The sequence below is a fragment of the Pneumocystis jirovecii genome (assembly GCF_001477535.1).
Source record: "Pneumocystis jirovecii RU7 chromosome Unknown supercont1.1, whole genome shotgun sequence".
Lineage (NCBI taxonomy): Eukaryota > Fungi > Ascomycota > Pneumocystomycetes > Pneumocystales > Pneumocystaceae > Pneumocystis > Pneumocystis jirovecii.
In genome coordinates, this window is record NW_017264775.1 from 51673 (window position 1) to 64822 (window position 13150).

General features: G+C 29.8%; 6 protein-coding genes across 6 annotated transcripts; 4 read left to right on the forward strand and 2 right to left on the reverse strand.

The window, feature by feature from the left end:
• Positions 1-27: 27 nt before the first annotated feature.
• T551_00025 (importin-alpha export receptor) lies at positions 28-3714 on the forward strand (the record flags this gene model as incomplete). The annotated part of the gene is made up of 18 exons (XM_018372292.1): positions 28-234; positions 338-505; positions 549-719; positions 765-965; positions 1011-1175; positions 1220-1349; positions 1404-1579; positions 1619-1711; positions 1752-1898; positions 1948-2197; positions 2239-2395; positions 2442-2533; positions 2577-2699; positions 2744-2921; positions 2969-3142; positions 3186-3332; positions 3375-3600; positions 3643-3714. 18 exons carry the CDS (start codon positions 28-30, stop codon positions 3712-3714), a joined length of 2877 nt encoding a protein of 958 aa, XP_018231232.1.
• A 97-nt stretch (positions 3715-3811) lies between these two features.
• Positions 3812-6219, reverse strand: T551_00026 (tRNA uridine 5-carboxymethylaminomethyl modification enzyme GidA; the record flags this gene model as incomplete). Its single annotated transcript, XM_018372293.1, has 9 exons — positions 3812-3986; positions 4030-4129; positions 4168-4277; positions 4320-4684; positions 4734-5377; positions 5420-5494; positions 5538-5715; positions 5759-5952; positions 6000-6219. The coding sequence occupies 9 exons, from the start codon at positions 6217-6219 to the stop codon at positions 3812-3814; spliced, it is 2061 nt and encodes a 686-aa protein (XP_018231233.1).
• Positions 6220-7290: 1071 nt separating this feature from the next.
• T551_00027 (uncharacterized protein) lies at positions 7291-8096 on the forward strand (the record flags this gene model as incomplete). Its single annotated transcript, XM_018372294.1, has 5 exons — positions 7291-7495; positions 7542-7635; positions 7683-7796; positions 7844-7984; positions 8027-8096. The coding sequence occupies 5 exons, from the start codon at positions 7291-7293 to the stop codon at positions 8094-8096; spliced, it is 624 nt and encodes a 207-aa protein (XP_018231234.1).
• A 216-nt stretch (positions 8097-8312) lies between these two features.
• Positions 8313-8673, reverse strand: T551_00028 (uncharacterized protein; the record flags this gene model as incomplete). Its single annotated transcript, XM_018372295.1, has 3 exons — positions 8313-8393; positions 8440-8526; positions 8578-8673. The coding sequence occupies 3 exons, from the start codon at positions 8671-8673 to the stop codon at positions 8313-8315; spliced, it is 264 nt and encodes an 87-aa protein (XP_018231235.1).
• A 657-nt stretch (positions 8674-9330) lies between these two features.
• T551_00029 (Mg(2+) transporter ALR1) lies at positions 9331-11395 on the forward strand (the record flags this gene model as incomplete). The annotated part of the gene is made up of 3 exons (XM_018372296.1): positions 9331-10996; positions 11045-11242; positions 11286-11395. 3 exons carry the CDS (start codon positions 9331-9333, stop codon positions 11393-11395), a joined length of 1974 nt encoding a protein of 657 aa, XP_018231236.1.
• Positions 11396-11687: 292 nt separating this feature from the next.
• On the forward strand, positions 11688-13091 carry T551_00030 (uncharacterized protein; the record flags this gene model as incomplete). The annotated part of the gene is made up of 1 exon (XM_018372297.1): positions 11688-13091. One exon carries the CDS (start codon positions 11688-11690, stop codon positions 13089-13091), a length of 1404 nt encoding a protein of 467 aa, XP_018231237.1.
• Between the last annotated feature and the right edge of the window lie 59 nt (positions 13092-13150).

Consider the following 13150-nt stretch of genomic DNA (forward strand, 5'->3'; position numbering starts at 1 on the left):
GGATAGAAATAGTCCAAAGAGTCTCAGATGATAGTAATAGATTCATTCTCACATATTATTGGGATTCTTCGTGAAAGTTTTAACCCGATATCTGCAAAACAAGGTGAGGAAGAAAAAAGCAGAAAAAAGAAAGGATCTGAGACAGGATTAGCAGAACAGGCTTTGCAGATTGAAGAATCGAAAGAGGGGTTTGTGGGATCTTTGTTGAAAATCATAGCATCGAATGAAACGGATGTACCGACGCGTCAAGCGGCTGCTCTTCTTTTCAAGAACTTTATACGGAAAAACTGGAATGCAAGGTGTTTTTTCTGCATGAAATACATCTAAAATAGCGTAGGATGAAGAAGGGAATGTAAAGATATCGGAAAAAGACCGGGTCGTAATCAAAAAAGAAATAGTTTCATTGATGATATCTATTCCTTCTATTTTGCAATTACAACTCGGAGAATGTATTAGCATCATTGCAGAAAGGGATTTTCCAGCGTCTTGGAGCACGCTTATTGATGTTATTTTTTTAAAAAATTATTCTCTTGTATTGATTGCTTTAGGATCTTGTGTTTCATCTATCATCCACAGATATGGTTGTTAATATGGGAATACTGCAAACAGCACATTCTATTTTTAAAAGATGGAGATCACAGTTTCGAAGTGATGCTTTATATAGTGAAATCATATATGTTCTTGAGAAAATTTGTGTTCCGTATATGAATCTTTTTCAGGTAAACATCTTTTTCAAATTGCATAGTGGTTAACAGGATTATTAGAGATTGGACGAGTTAATTATGCAGAATTCCGAAAATAAAGAAGCATTGCATCTCCTTTTTAGAAATATGGTTTTATGTACAGAATTATTTTACGATCTTAATTGTCAAGATTTACCGCCTTTTTTTGAAGATAATATAGAACAATGTATGGGTTTGTTGCATAAATATTTAAATTACACAAATCCATTGTTGGTTTTCAAGGTTGGATAAAGATATCACTATTTTATATTTTATATTTATCTTTAGGAGCATGATACGGAAGGTCCATTGGAAAAAGTCAAATCTAATATTTGTGAAATCATAGAATTATATACACAGCGCTATGAAGATGCGTTTTCAATGTTACCAGATTTCGTAAATACATCATGGAACTTATTAGCCAATATAAGTTTTGAGAAAAAAAATGATATTGTAGATTAGCTTTTCTTTATTGAAATTAGTTTAATCCGTATTAGCTTGCAGAAAAAATCTTGGCATTCTTAACGTCTGTACTGAAAATACATAGATATTCTTATCTTTTTAGATCACAGGATGTTCTTCAACAACTTATTGAAAATATAATTTTGCCTAACATTTCTTCTCAAGGTTTGGAAATTCTTAAGTAATATATATATATATATATAATAATCTGTTTTACAGAATTTGATAAAGAACTTTTTGAGGATGATCCAGTAGAATTTATTAGACGAGATCTTGAAGAGCTTGATGTTAATACAAGAAGAAAGGCTATAACTAATTTAGTTCGAGGGTTAATAGAACAATTTGAATCTGATGTTGTTCCTATTGTTTCAAATTACATAAATCATTATTTAATTGTAGGAAAAATGTTAATATATTTTTTTTAATTATTTTAGGAATTTCAAAAAGATAAAAAGAAAAACTGGCAAGCAAAAAATACAGCTATATATCTTTTTTTTTCAATTGCAATAAAAGGCACTGTAAATAAGGTAATGCGCAAATATTGTCTTTTTTTTAATAATATATAAGTTGGGTGCAACATCTATTTGTTCAATAGTGAATATTGCTGATTTTTTTTCTCAAAACATTATCCAAGATCTTAGTATTTCTTTCGAGGAAATTCATGCTATGTTAAGAATGGTTCTTATAAAATTTATTTATATTTTTAGAAATCAAGTATTTTTTCTAGCTACTATATCTTTTAAAGTATATTTATTAAAATTAGTTGCAAAAAAATCAAATTCTAGGATGTCTTCCATTACTTGTAAATCATCTTAGTTTTCCAAATTATGCAGTATATACATATGCAGCAATTACAATTGAGGCTATTTTAAATCTTAATAAGAAGGACAACGTTCTTATTGAAAAAATGGACATAATTATACTTTCTAAAGAATTGCTAGAAAATCTTTTTAAACTAATCGAAAAAGCATCAACACCAGAAAAATTGTCTGAAAATGATTTTTTAATGAAATGTTGGTATTTCATGTTTTTAATAACTTTTTCTAATTTTAAGGCATAATGAGAGTTATTGCTACTACTAAGGATGGAATAGTTCCATTGTTAGACATAGTATCTTCTTATTTACTAAATATCATTGTAGAAATAAGTAAAAATCCTTCTAATCCGAAATTTAACCATTATGTTTTTGAGTCATTGGCAGCCTTAATAAAGTATTGTTTTTAATATATTCTTATAATTTAAACTAGAGCTTTTTAGATATGTAGCTTCTCATTCAAGGGAAATTTTATTGCATTTAGAAAATCGATTATTTCCATCATTTCAACTAGTTCTTCAAAATGATGTAACAGGTATTTTAAATAGTTTTTTAACTTTTTCTTATTATTGTGTTAGAATTTATTCCATATATATTTCAAATATTAGCACAACTTCTTGAATATCATAATTCGGATTTACCCGATACATATAAATTGCTTGTTCCGCCTATTTTGTCGGCATCACTTTGGGATTTTAAAGGTAAGATTTAATTGTATTTTTTAATGTTCTAATATTTAAAAAAGGAAATATTCCAGCTTTAGTTCGTTTTTTACAAGCTATTATATTTCAGAGTCCAACTTTTGTTATAAATAGTAATTATTTAGAGCAAATTCTTGGAATTTTTCAAAAATTAAATTCATCTCGACTTGATGATCACTATGGATTTCAACTTTTAGAAACTATTTTTTTTCATCTTCCAACGTAAACTATAAGATACATTTGTATTGTTTTCATTAAATTGCATTTAGGACTGCCATAGAGCCTTATACTAAACAGATATTTTTGCTCCTTTTAACACGACTTAATCAGTCTAGGACTGATAAATTTGTTCAATGTTTTATTCAATTGATTTTCTTTTTATCTGCAATTGATAAATGTGGTCCAGATTATCTTGTAAATATTATTAATAATATACAGCAAGGGTTTGAAAATGAAATTATTTTTAAAGTGTAGTAACATATTTAGATTATTTGAACAAATATTTATGATGTTTTGTTTACCCGAGGTACAAAAGGTTAAAGCACCTATAGATCGTAAAGTATGTGCTATTGGTATGACTAAAATGCTTTGCAGAAGTATTGTATTGCAAGAAACAAAAAACTCTTCACTCTGGTAATATAGAATAATACTTTATATTTGTTTTTAACGAAAAAGGTCCTCTACATTAATGGCTATTCTAAAACTTCTTGAATTATCATTTGAAATCGTAAAAAACGACGAGGTGATCGAAATAGATCTGGAAGATATTAGTTTTCAAACAAGTTTTTCTCCTTTAGCATTTTCTATAAAAGTTAAACAAGATCCATGTATATCCATTAAAGATCCAAAAGCATTTCTTGTAGAAGAATTAGTAAAAGGAAATTCGATAAATGGGGGAAAAGTATAATCTGAATTCTCATATAATATTTTTAATCTTGTTTAGTTTTTTCAGATTATTAACACAATGCCAAGTGATGTTAAAACTATTTTAACTGTATATGGATGTATTATTTAAGTCAAATATGTACAATATTTTTTTTGGATGATACCAGTGATATAAATGAAAAATGCATTAATTCTAACTGATGTATATTAACTTTAAATTGTAATTTTCATAAAGTATCGTATGATTCATGTTTTTTATCTCTTTTTTTATTTTGCATAAGATACTTTAAAAGTACTAATTGAGTTGATGGCGTAATACCTTGAATTCTTTTGGCCTGTGCAAGAGACTGTGGACGTATAAAATTCAATAATTCTTTCTCTTCCGATGATAAGCTTTTTAATCTAAAAACAATAAGACCATTATTTAATGAATAATATATGATACGTATTATAATTTATATCAGGAGGAAAAATGTATTCTTCGTCTTTTAAAAGAAGGAATCGGTTTGCAGATTCTTGTCGAGTTACATATTCAGAATAAATACCTAAATTTTTAATTAATGAAAAAATAATAGAAAAATACTTTCTATATTTAAGCGAGAACGAAGATTAGGAGGCAAGTCATGCAACATTGGTATAAAATCAAGAAAAGTGTCTACTGTAATGTTTGGATAAGATAAAAGTTGCATTGCACTAATTAAATTTAAAAAAAGTAATTTTAATATTAATTTCTACCTTCTTTTAATTCCATCAGCATTAACATATATATTATGAGATTTCCATTCATGAGGGGATAAAACTAGCCCTTCTAATGCAGCTTTAGCATCTGTTAAAAGTTTACGATCTTTCATAAATTGCTCCCATCTATTTTTAGAAATTATACCCCATTTTTGACCAAGATCAGTTAATCTAAGATCTGCATTATCTGACCTAACACTAAGTCTATATTCACTTCGTGACGTGAAGATCCTGTAAGGTTCTTCTACACCCTTATTTACAAGATCATCAACAAGCACACCTATATATGCTGAACTTCGAGAAATAGTAATTTGAGGGAGATTTCTTCCAGACAAACTTGCATTAATACCTGCTAACAAGCCCTATAATATATTTAGAAATATTTTTTATCTTCTTTTTTGCTTTAAATACCTGAGAAGCTGCTTCTTCATATCCTGTTGTTCCATTTATTTGTCCTGCAAGCCATAATCCTTTAATACGTTTTGTTTCAAGAGTTGGATAAAGCTCTCTAGGATCTACATAATCATATTCGACCCCATAACCTGGTCTTAACATTGTCACATTCTCAAGTCCAGGAATACTTTTTAACATTTTAAGTTGAATCTCTTCAGGAAGACTAACACTTATCCCATTTGGATAAATTATATGACTATCTATGCCTTCTGGTTCTAACCATATATGATGATTACGAGAAGGAAAACGTATAACTTTTAATTCTATCGAAGGACAATATCTTGGTCCTTTAACATCATTTTGCACATGAATTGATGTTTGTAAATTATCCTTTACAATTTTGTGAGTTTCTTCAGTAGTATAAGTAGAATAACATAAAATATAGTTTTTAACAATATCCGAAGAATGCAAATAGCTAAAAGGAACAGGTGGCTCATCACCTAATTGAGGAGTTAAATGCTTGTAATTAATAGTTCTTTTGTCAAGTCTTGGTGGAGTCCCTGTTTTCAAGCGTCCTAAATGAAATCCTTTTTTTTTTAAAAAATCACTAATACGAAAAGTTGCAGGCTCTCCAATCCTCCCTGATGGAAATGTTTTTGAACCTAAACATGTTAAATAAGAGAAAAAATGTTAGAAAAACCTACCAATATGCACTTCTCCATTTAAAAATGTTCCAGTAGTTATAATGACATGATTAGTTAATATCTTTTCACCTGAATCTAATTATTATTAAAATTAATCCATAAAATAACATGTAATAACCAATAACAACACCTGAAACACGAAATTTGCTCATAGAATGAATATCCTCATGTTCAGAAAATGGATCAACTAAAATATCTACTGCAGTTCCTTCCAACAATATCAAATTTTTATAAGCAATCAATGCTTCTTGCATATATTTTTTATAAAGCTGACGATCAATTTGAACCCTAGGACCCTTGAAAATAAACAAATTTAAATACATATAGAGAATTACAAACCCAAACTGCTGGTCCTTTTGATCGATTAAGTACTTTAAATTGAATACCAGAAAGATCTTTATATATTAAAATGCAAACTTCTCCATAGAAATACAGACCAGAAATGCGACCACAAAGACCATCTAAAGCATCAATTTCTCGAACCAAAATTCCTTTACCAATGCCTCCAAATGCTGGGTTGCATGATGTTTCACCTATTTGAAATATTAGAAGAAATAAAGATTTCAAAAGGAAAAAAAACCAATTTTATTAATACTTTGTGTCAAAATAACTGTATTTAATCCACTTCTAGCAACAGCACATGCAGCTTCACAACCTGCATGGCCACCACCAATTACTACTACGTCAAATGTTCGTATTCCTTCAATATTAGTCAAAAAACGCCGCTGAAAAAGAAATCTAGTAAATAAAGCCTTTCTATTTATGTAGAAACTAATATTAATAGAATTTAGGCTTTTCATTATCTTTTTTTACAAAATTCTTTTAAAAAAAAGCATTTCATGAAATTAACTGAGGACCGTTAAGTAACAATCTAAAAACTATAAGTCTATAAATTAAACAAAAATGTATAAATATAAGCATATTTATATAAAAAGATTTATTAAATACTCTAAACTTATTTTATTTCTAAGTAATAAAATAAGATATATTGAATATTCATAGAAATATTTTAGTAATTTTTAAAGAAAAAAAATTCTTATTTTAAATATTTTTTTAAAAAAAATGAACATTTTTTATTTTAAAAATAACATGCTTTCAAACGTTAATTAACTATTAATTAATAAGTTAAACAGGTGTTACGACGTTAAAAAATGTTAAAAAATGATATTTTTAAGAAAATTTCTTGGTAAAACAGAGAATTTTTTGAAAAAAGCTTATAAAAACATATAGTTCTCGTGTATTATCGGTTTTAAGTTACTGTATAGTTTCAATTCTTGTTTTTTTTTCATTCGTTTTAACAAAAAATGACCCTTTTTAGATGACAATTATAAACAAATATGTTATTATAAAATATGGATTTAATCTTAATTTTTTCATATTGGCAATACAGGTACGTTTAATTCAAAAACAATATATATTATGCCATATATTGTAATAACTAAGTCGTTTTATAGTTGTTAATATCCATAGCGATTCTTCAGACTTGTAGCATTTTTAAGATTATTTCTTTATCGAAATTCAGTTTTTCAGTAGCAAGACAATGTATATACATATCTATTTAAAACTTGTTTTAAACCATATTAAGGGTTCCCTATATCATTCTTACTTGTTAGTATGATTTATACAAGCAGTAAAGCGTCAGTACCTTGTATATGTGCAATAAATGCATTAAAGTATTTTTTTAGAAAGCTAATTAAAAATAGGCTCCAGTTTCTTTCAATTCCAATTTACACCATTTTTAAAAATTTAACAATCATTTTAACTGTTACTACTAAATTCGGTTGACCTATAACTTACATTCCAAGGCATATGGAGAAGTATTTTTGATGGGTGGCACAGTCTCCAAGCTCATTTTATTATCCTTTTTCATGATGGTTTTATCTTCTCTTATTGTAGCATGGGAAGATTTATATTTTTTACTATCATCTTTATGGATAAATAAATCAGCCTCTCAAAAAAATAGCCAATTAATATCCTCTGGATATATTTGGATGATCACAAACTGTTTCTGTAGCTCAGCGTATGTTTTAGGAACACGAAAAAGAATTAAATCAGGTCATTTTACGGATTTTGATGGTATAGTTTTTTTATAATGTTTCTGTTTTCCTGAAATATCTCTTAGCAATGTTTTACAACGATTTGTTAGGAATTCCATTTCTAATTATCTGCACTTTGATAATAGATGACTGGAGTAAAGAAAATATTTTACGTAATACGTATTTTAAAATTCTATATTGACATTAAAAATTAACTTCCATATTAGTTATGGGAAAATTTTTGAACCCGTTGTTGCAATACTACTATCGGGAGTTTTTTCTGCAGGAATAGCTTATACTTCTTTATGGTGTATTAGGGCAACATCATCAACAACTTATAGGTATTTTTAATATATTTTACTCCATAAATTCTAACCTAATTCTTTAGTATGATTGGTGCACTAAATAAGGTACAAATTAAATTTAAACCTATGAAATGTTTAACTATTTTAGCTACCAGTCTCTATTTTTGGCTTGGTCTTTTTCAAAACTCCGACAACTTTTCTAACAATATCTGCTATCATAATAGGTAAGGAATATTTATATTATATGTGCAATTGACTTTCTAAAGGGTTTTTCTCTGGAGTTCTTTATACAATCGGGAAAATGTAAATAAACATTATTTATTGATATATGAATAATCCCTTTTTTAAAAAATCATGGTATTTACCAATGTTTGTTGTCTTTACATAAGATATGTTTTTATGATTAAGCACATATTTCCAATAATAAAACAAAGACGGTCGCTATAATATTTATAAATTATCAATCATATATGTACATCAATGCCGTCTAATAAATTTTTGTTAAAGTTTACCTCATAAACAATACTGTCAGATATAGTTATAGGGAGATTTTCACGCTTTTTTTTGAGATTTCAATGGCTGGTACCATTTAATAGGATGCGTGTTATAAATCGACCAGGGTGGAATAATAATCTTGCAAATTAGTCAGAAAATTGACTTGTTTATAATAATTTTTTACTAGAAGCGATACTAAAATCCCAATAACAAAGATATAAAGAGTAATTATCAGGTTCTGCAGAAGAAATCCAACAATATACGCAATTATCTATATACATCATTAATCTGGAAACTTTTTCAACTTCAAAAAAAATCCAACCGAAAAAACAACAACAATGACATTGGCAAGAATCTCTGAGGTTGTTTGGCCTTCATAATCAATATATCCATACATTAATTTCTTAAGTTTTTTCATCTTAAGAAACAAAAATATCTTCCAAAATTCTATTTTCTAATATTGATTTTCAAACAAAAAAAAGACAATTGTTTTTTTAACTATAATAGACTTAATTTAGATCAAAAAGTATACTTTTTTTCACCTTAATTACTATTTCTTAAGTTACTCTATTTTTTGAAGATTTAGACGTCAGACTGCTTAAGACATCATGCGAATAACGAACGGATGTAAAAAAAATCAAAACCTCAAAAAAATATTTCTTGCAAGAAATACATAGATCAAAGACATTCTATAAAGAAAGAACATCTACAGTCGTGTAAGAACAGTTCAGATGCACTATATATTTGTATATTGATATTTTTTCTAGTTCAAATTGGAGAAAAAGGAAATTTTTCTCGGGCCTCAACCTTCAACATCTTGTCCAGGAAGAAGCTCTCCTTGTTCTATTAAGCCTCCATAAGATTTATTGTGTTAGTATTAGTGTATACGTCTATTAAGTCTCTGATCTTTTGCAAATAATAGTATCAGCAAACTTTAGAAGTTAAAAACGGCTTTATTGTCGGCATTTGATAGGCCTTTTTTTAAGGGTTTGGTGCTTTTTTTTAGAAAAAATAAAGGAACGTGTGTAAAAAAGCCGTCTAGAAATAAAAATAGCACCTGTTTTAGTAGACGACAATGGCAGCACACGACTCAGAGTCATATACTGGCTGTTCCTCCGATATGCCTCTTGATCATAGGGATAGAGCAGAATATATATCTGATTTGAACTTTACAGAGGATTCAATGCATTCTCCACAGTTTTCGAATCATCTTTCACAATCAAGTCTGCCGCTCCGTCGATCTGCTTCATGGCATCGATTATCGCCTTCCCAATCTGAAACAAGTCATATTTTTTCAGACAATAATAGAATCAACTCAAGCAGGGCGTGCTTGATTGAGGGTGTAAACACGGATGATATATATAATTTTGCTATGAAAGATGTAATTCCTCCAATTCCAATTATTTCGTCAAATGCACATTCTCTTTCGGCTATCGAGTCGTATGGTCATCATAGTGATAACATGCGACATGGAGAAGTACCAGTATCTCATATTTCGTCAACAGAGTTGCCCGTTTCCTCAGCATCAGTACCAAGCTCTAAAAAATGTAAATATTCAAGCATCTTATATACAGACGATCAGCCACAGGAGTCATACACACACTTAGGAAGTGATGATGATAATACTTCTATTACATCATGTGAAGACTCGCATATTGACTCAACAGATGCAAAATCTGAAAAAGTAGAAGAAGATGTTTGTTTTCCTATGACAGAGGAATGCAGGGTAGTAAAAGGAATTGATTTTGATGAGCTTAATCGATTTGTAAGTATGCAATGCTTGAAAAAAACAGACACTTTTTCCAAATCACGAAAATATAGTACTGGATCAATTGTAAGAGGTGGTTTTTCATCTAGAAATTATTTATCACTGAATTTGGGGAAAATCGACGATAATGTCTTTAGTGATAATTATGATAATATTTCATATAAGAATGATCCCACATCTAGTACATCAGGGTTAGATACTCAACAAAAAATTAATTTCAAAAATCAACAGGATAGCATAGAATTGCCTGATAGATTTAGTTTTTTCTCTTCAAATACAGAAAAAACTATTCATGTTAGTGAAATTGGTGATATTCTTTTGGAAGGAGAGACTTTTCAGGACATTTTTGGGCCTGATCGAGGAACATGGTGGTTAGATTGCTTAAGTCCAACTGACGCAGAAATGAGAATGCTGCAAAAAGTGTTTTCGATTCATCCTTTAACAGCAGAGGATATTCGTGTTCAAGAAACTCGTGAAAAAGTTGAATTATTTCGTTCTTACTATTTCGTTTGTTTTAGATCATTTGAACAGGATGTGGAAAGTGAAGATTATCTTGAACCTGTTAATATTTATATTGTTGTTTTCAGAGAGGGTCTTCTAACCTTTCATTTTTCCCCAATTGTACATCCAGCAAATGTCCGGCGAAGAATTCGACAACTTCGTGATTATGTAGAAATTTCTTCTGATTGGATTTGTTATGCACTTATTGATGACATTACCGATAGATTTGGTCCATGCATTCATTCTATTGAGCATGAAACAGATGCAATTGAAGATGCTGTTTTAATTACTAGGGATCATGAATCAAGAGAAATGCTTCGGGCTATTGGTAACTGTCGACGAAAGGTTTTAAGTTTATTTCGTCTTCTTTATGGGAAAGCAGATGTGATAAAAATGTTTGCTAAAAGATGTACAGAAAATTATAATGTTGCTCCTAAAAGTGAAATTGGGTTATATCTTGGAGATATTCAAGGTAATTGTCACTTTTTTTCTTCCGTATACTCTAGACTTATGGCTCTAGACCACTTAATTACCATGACGCAGAATTTAATTCAATTCGAAAAAATCTTATCACGATCACATTCAAATTATTTAGCACAATTGTCAATCAGCTACGTTCAGTCTAATGACCGAAGCAGTGCTATGTTCTCCAAAATAACTGTTATTGGGACAATCTTTTTGCCTGCAAATATCATTACAGGCCTTTTTGGTATGAATGGTATCTTTCCACTTTATTCAATCATCTTTTTTAATCCATTTAGTTGCTGTTCCTGGAGAACATAAAACAGGCTGGTTCTGGGGGATTTTCTGGTGTATTCTTGGATACATTATACTTGTTTTACTCATTGCTCGGCATGTAAAACTTATTTAAAAACTCTTTATACCTACACTTTTCTACATCTTAAAATATATAACATTCTATATTTTTTTCATTCTATTCTCGTTTCTTACAAACTGTCTATTCTGAATCAAACATTTACATATCATTCCTTTTTATATTATTCTGCTTTTTTATTTGCGTCACCATTATTCATTTTAATTATCGTACAAGCGCACTAGCGCTTCTATAAAAATTAAAAAAATATCAGGTTTTTAAGCATTTTTTTGATTTAAATCTCAAAAAAAAGACTAATTTATATTCATAAAAACAAATATTAATAAAGATGCTGGTCATTTCATCATTGTCGTCATTTTGGAACTCATTAATAACAAGTAATCGGCATGCAGATCCATCATCATCTAAATTATCATATCACGCGTCTCATAAACGGAATAACTCTTTTAAAACAGACAGTTTGCAGTCTGTTGTTACAATTAGTGATAAGGACGTGCATTTATCACATCAGCACTTCTGTACTTCAGGCAATTTATCTCAGCATTCAAATATACAAGCAACATCCCTTGATTCAACATATACACATGCAGTGCCGTATTCAAATATGAATCATTGGCCTGGGCTAAGATTTGCTATGACATATACATTGACACCACCAGCCTATGAACAAACAGACATTGTGCTTCAAGATTATGGAACAGATGGATTATTACCTCCACCACCAGTATCAGATTCATGGAGACGTATTGATCGATGGGCACAGACACACTACCCAGAGCTTTATGATCAATTGTCATATGGAGCAACAGTGGCAGATGTAGATGAATTGGAGCATGAATTAGAGTGTCATCTTCCTCGAGATGTGAGAGAATCATTTTTCATCCATGATGGCCAAGAACGAGGAGGAAAACCTACTGGAATAGTGTTTGGGGTCACGTTACTGGACTGTGAGGAACTTTTAGAAGAGTATTGTCTATGGAAGAAAGTAGCAACAGATTTGACTAGAATCAAAACGTCTAATCCGTTTTCTCGATGTAATAGGTTATTGAAACGACAAGGTTCATGTCCAGAGGGTGCAGTGCGCCCAGTTTATGCACATCCTAAATGGATTCCTCTAGGGAAAGATTTTGAAGGGAACAATATTGCTGTCGATCTTGCACCTGGGCCTACAGGAAGATGGGGCCAAGTAATTCTTTTTGGAAGAGATCAAGATATCAAATGCGTAGTAGCGCAGTCATGGGCATCATTTTTAGCCATATTAGCAGATGATTTGGAAGAAGGGGATTGGACAATTGATGATACAACAGGTGAACTATTTCTGGGTACATCAGAAAAAGACCGAACGAGCTATTTTGATATTCTAAAGTCTCGTGTTCATAAGAGACAGAAACAGTTATCTAAACCTATGCTTTCGTTAGTGAATTCAAACAAAATGTCGGTTACTTTTAATGAAACTCCTACAATTATAAACAAATCTGACACCGCTTCGGTAAAAATAGTTCGAGATATAGATACAAAGCCTATTGAAAGTCTAGAAGTATTACCCGTTTCTGTAAAGTCAACAAAAACGACCAAACAGTCGCTAACTGCGCTTAAAAAAAATACATCAATAACACCTAAAGTTGCACTTGCAATTAAAGATGCAAACATTTTAAAGGGAACAGAAATACAGGGAAAAAGCATTGAAATACAAGAAACAAGCATTTTGAAAGAAAATACAGTATCCAATTAACTATACAAAAAAATAATCTGCATATATGAAAAAATGATAAAACAGTTTTCATTATTATT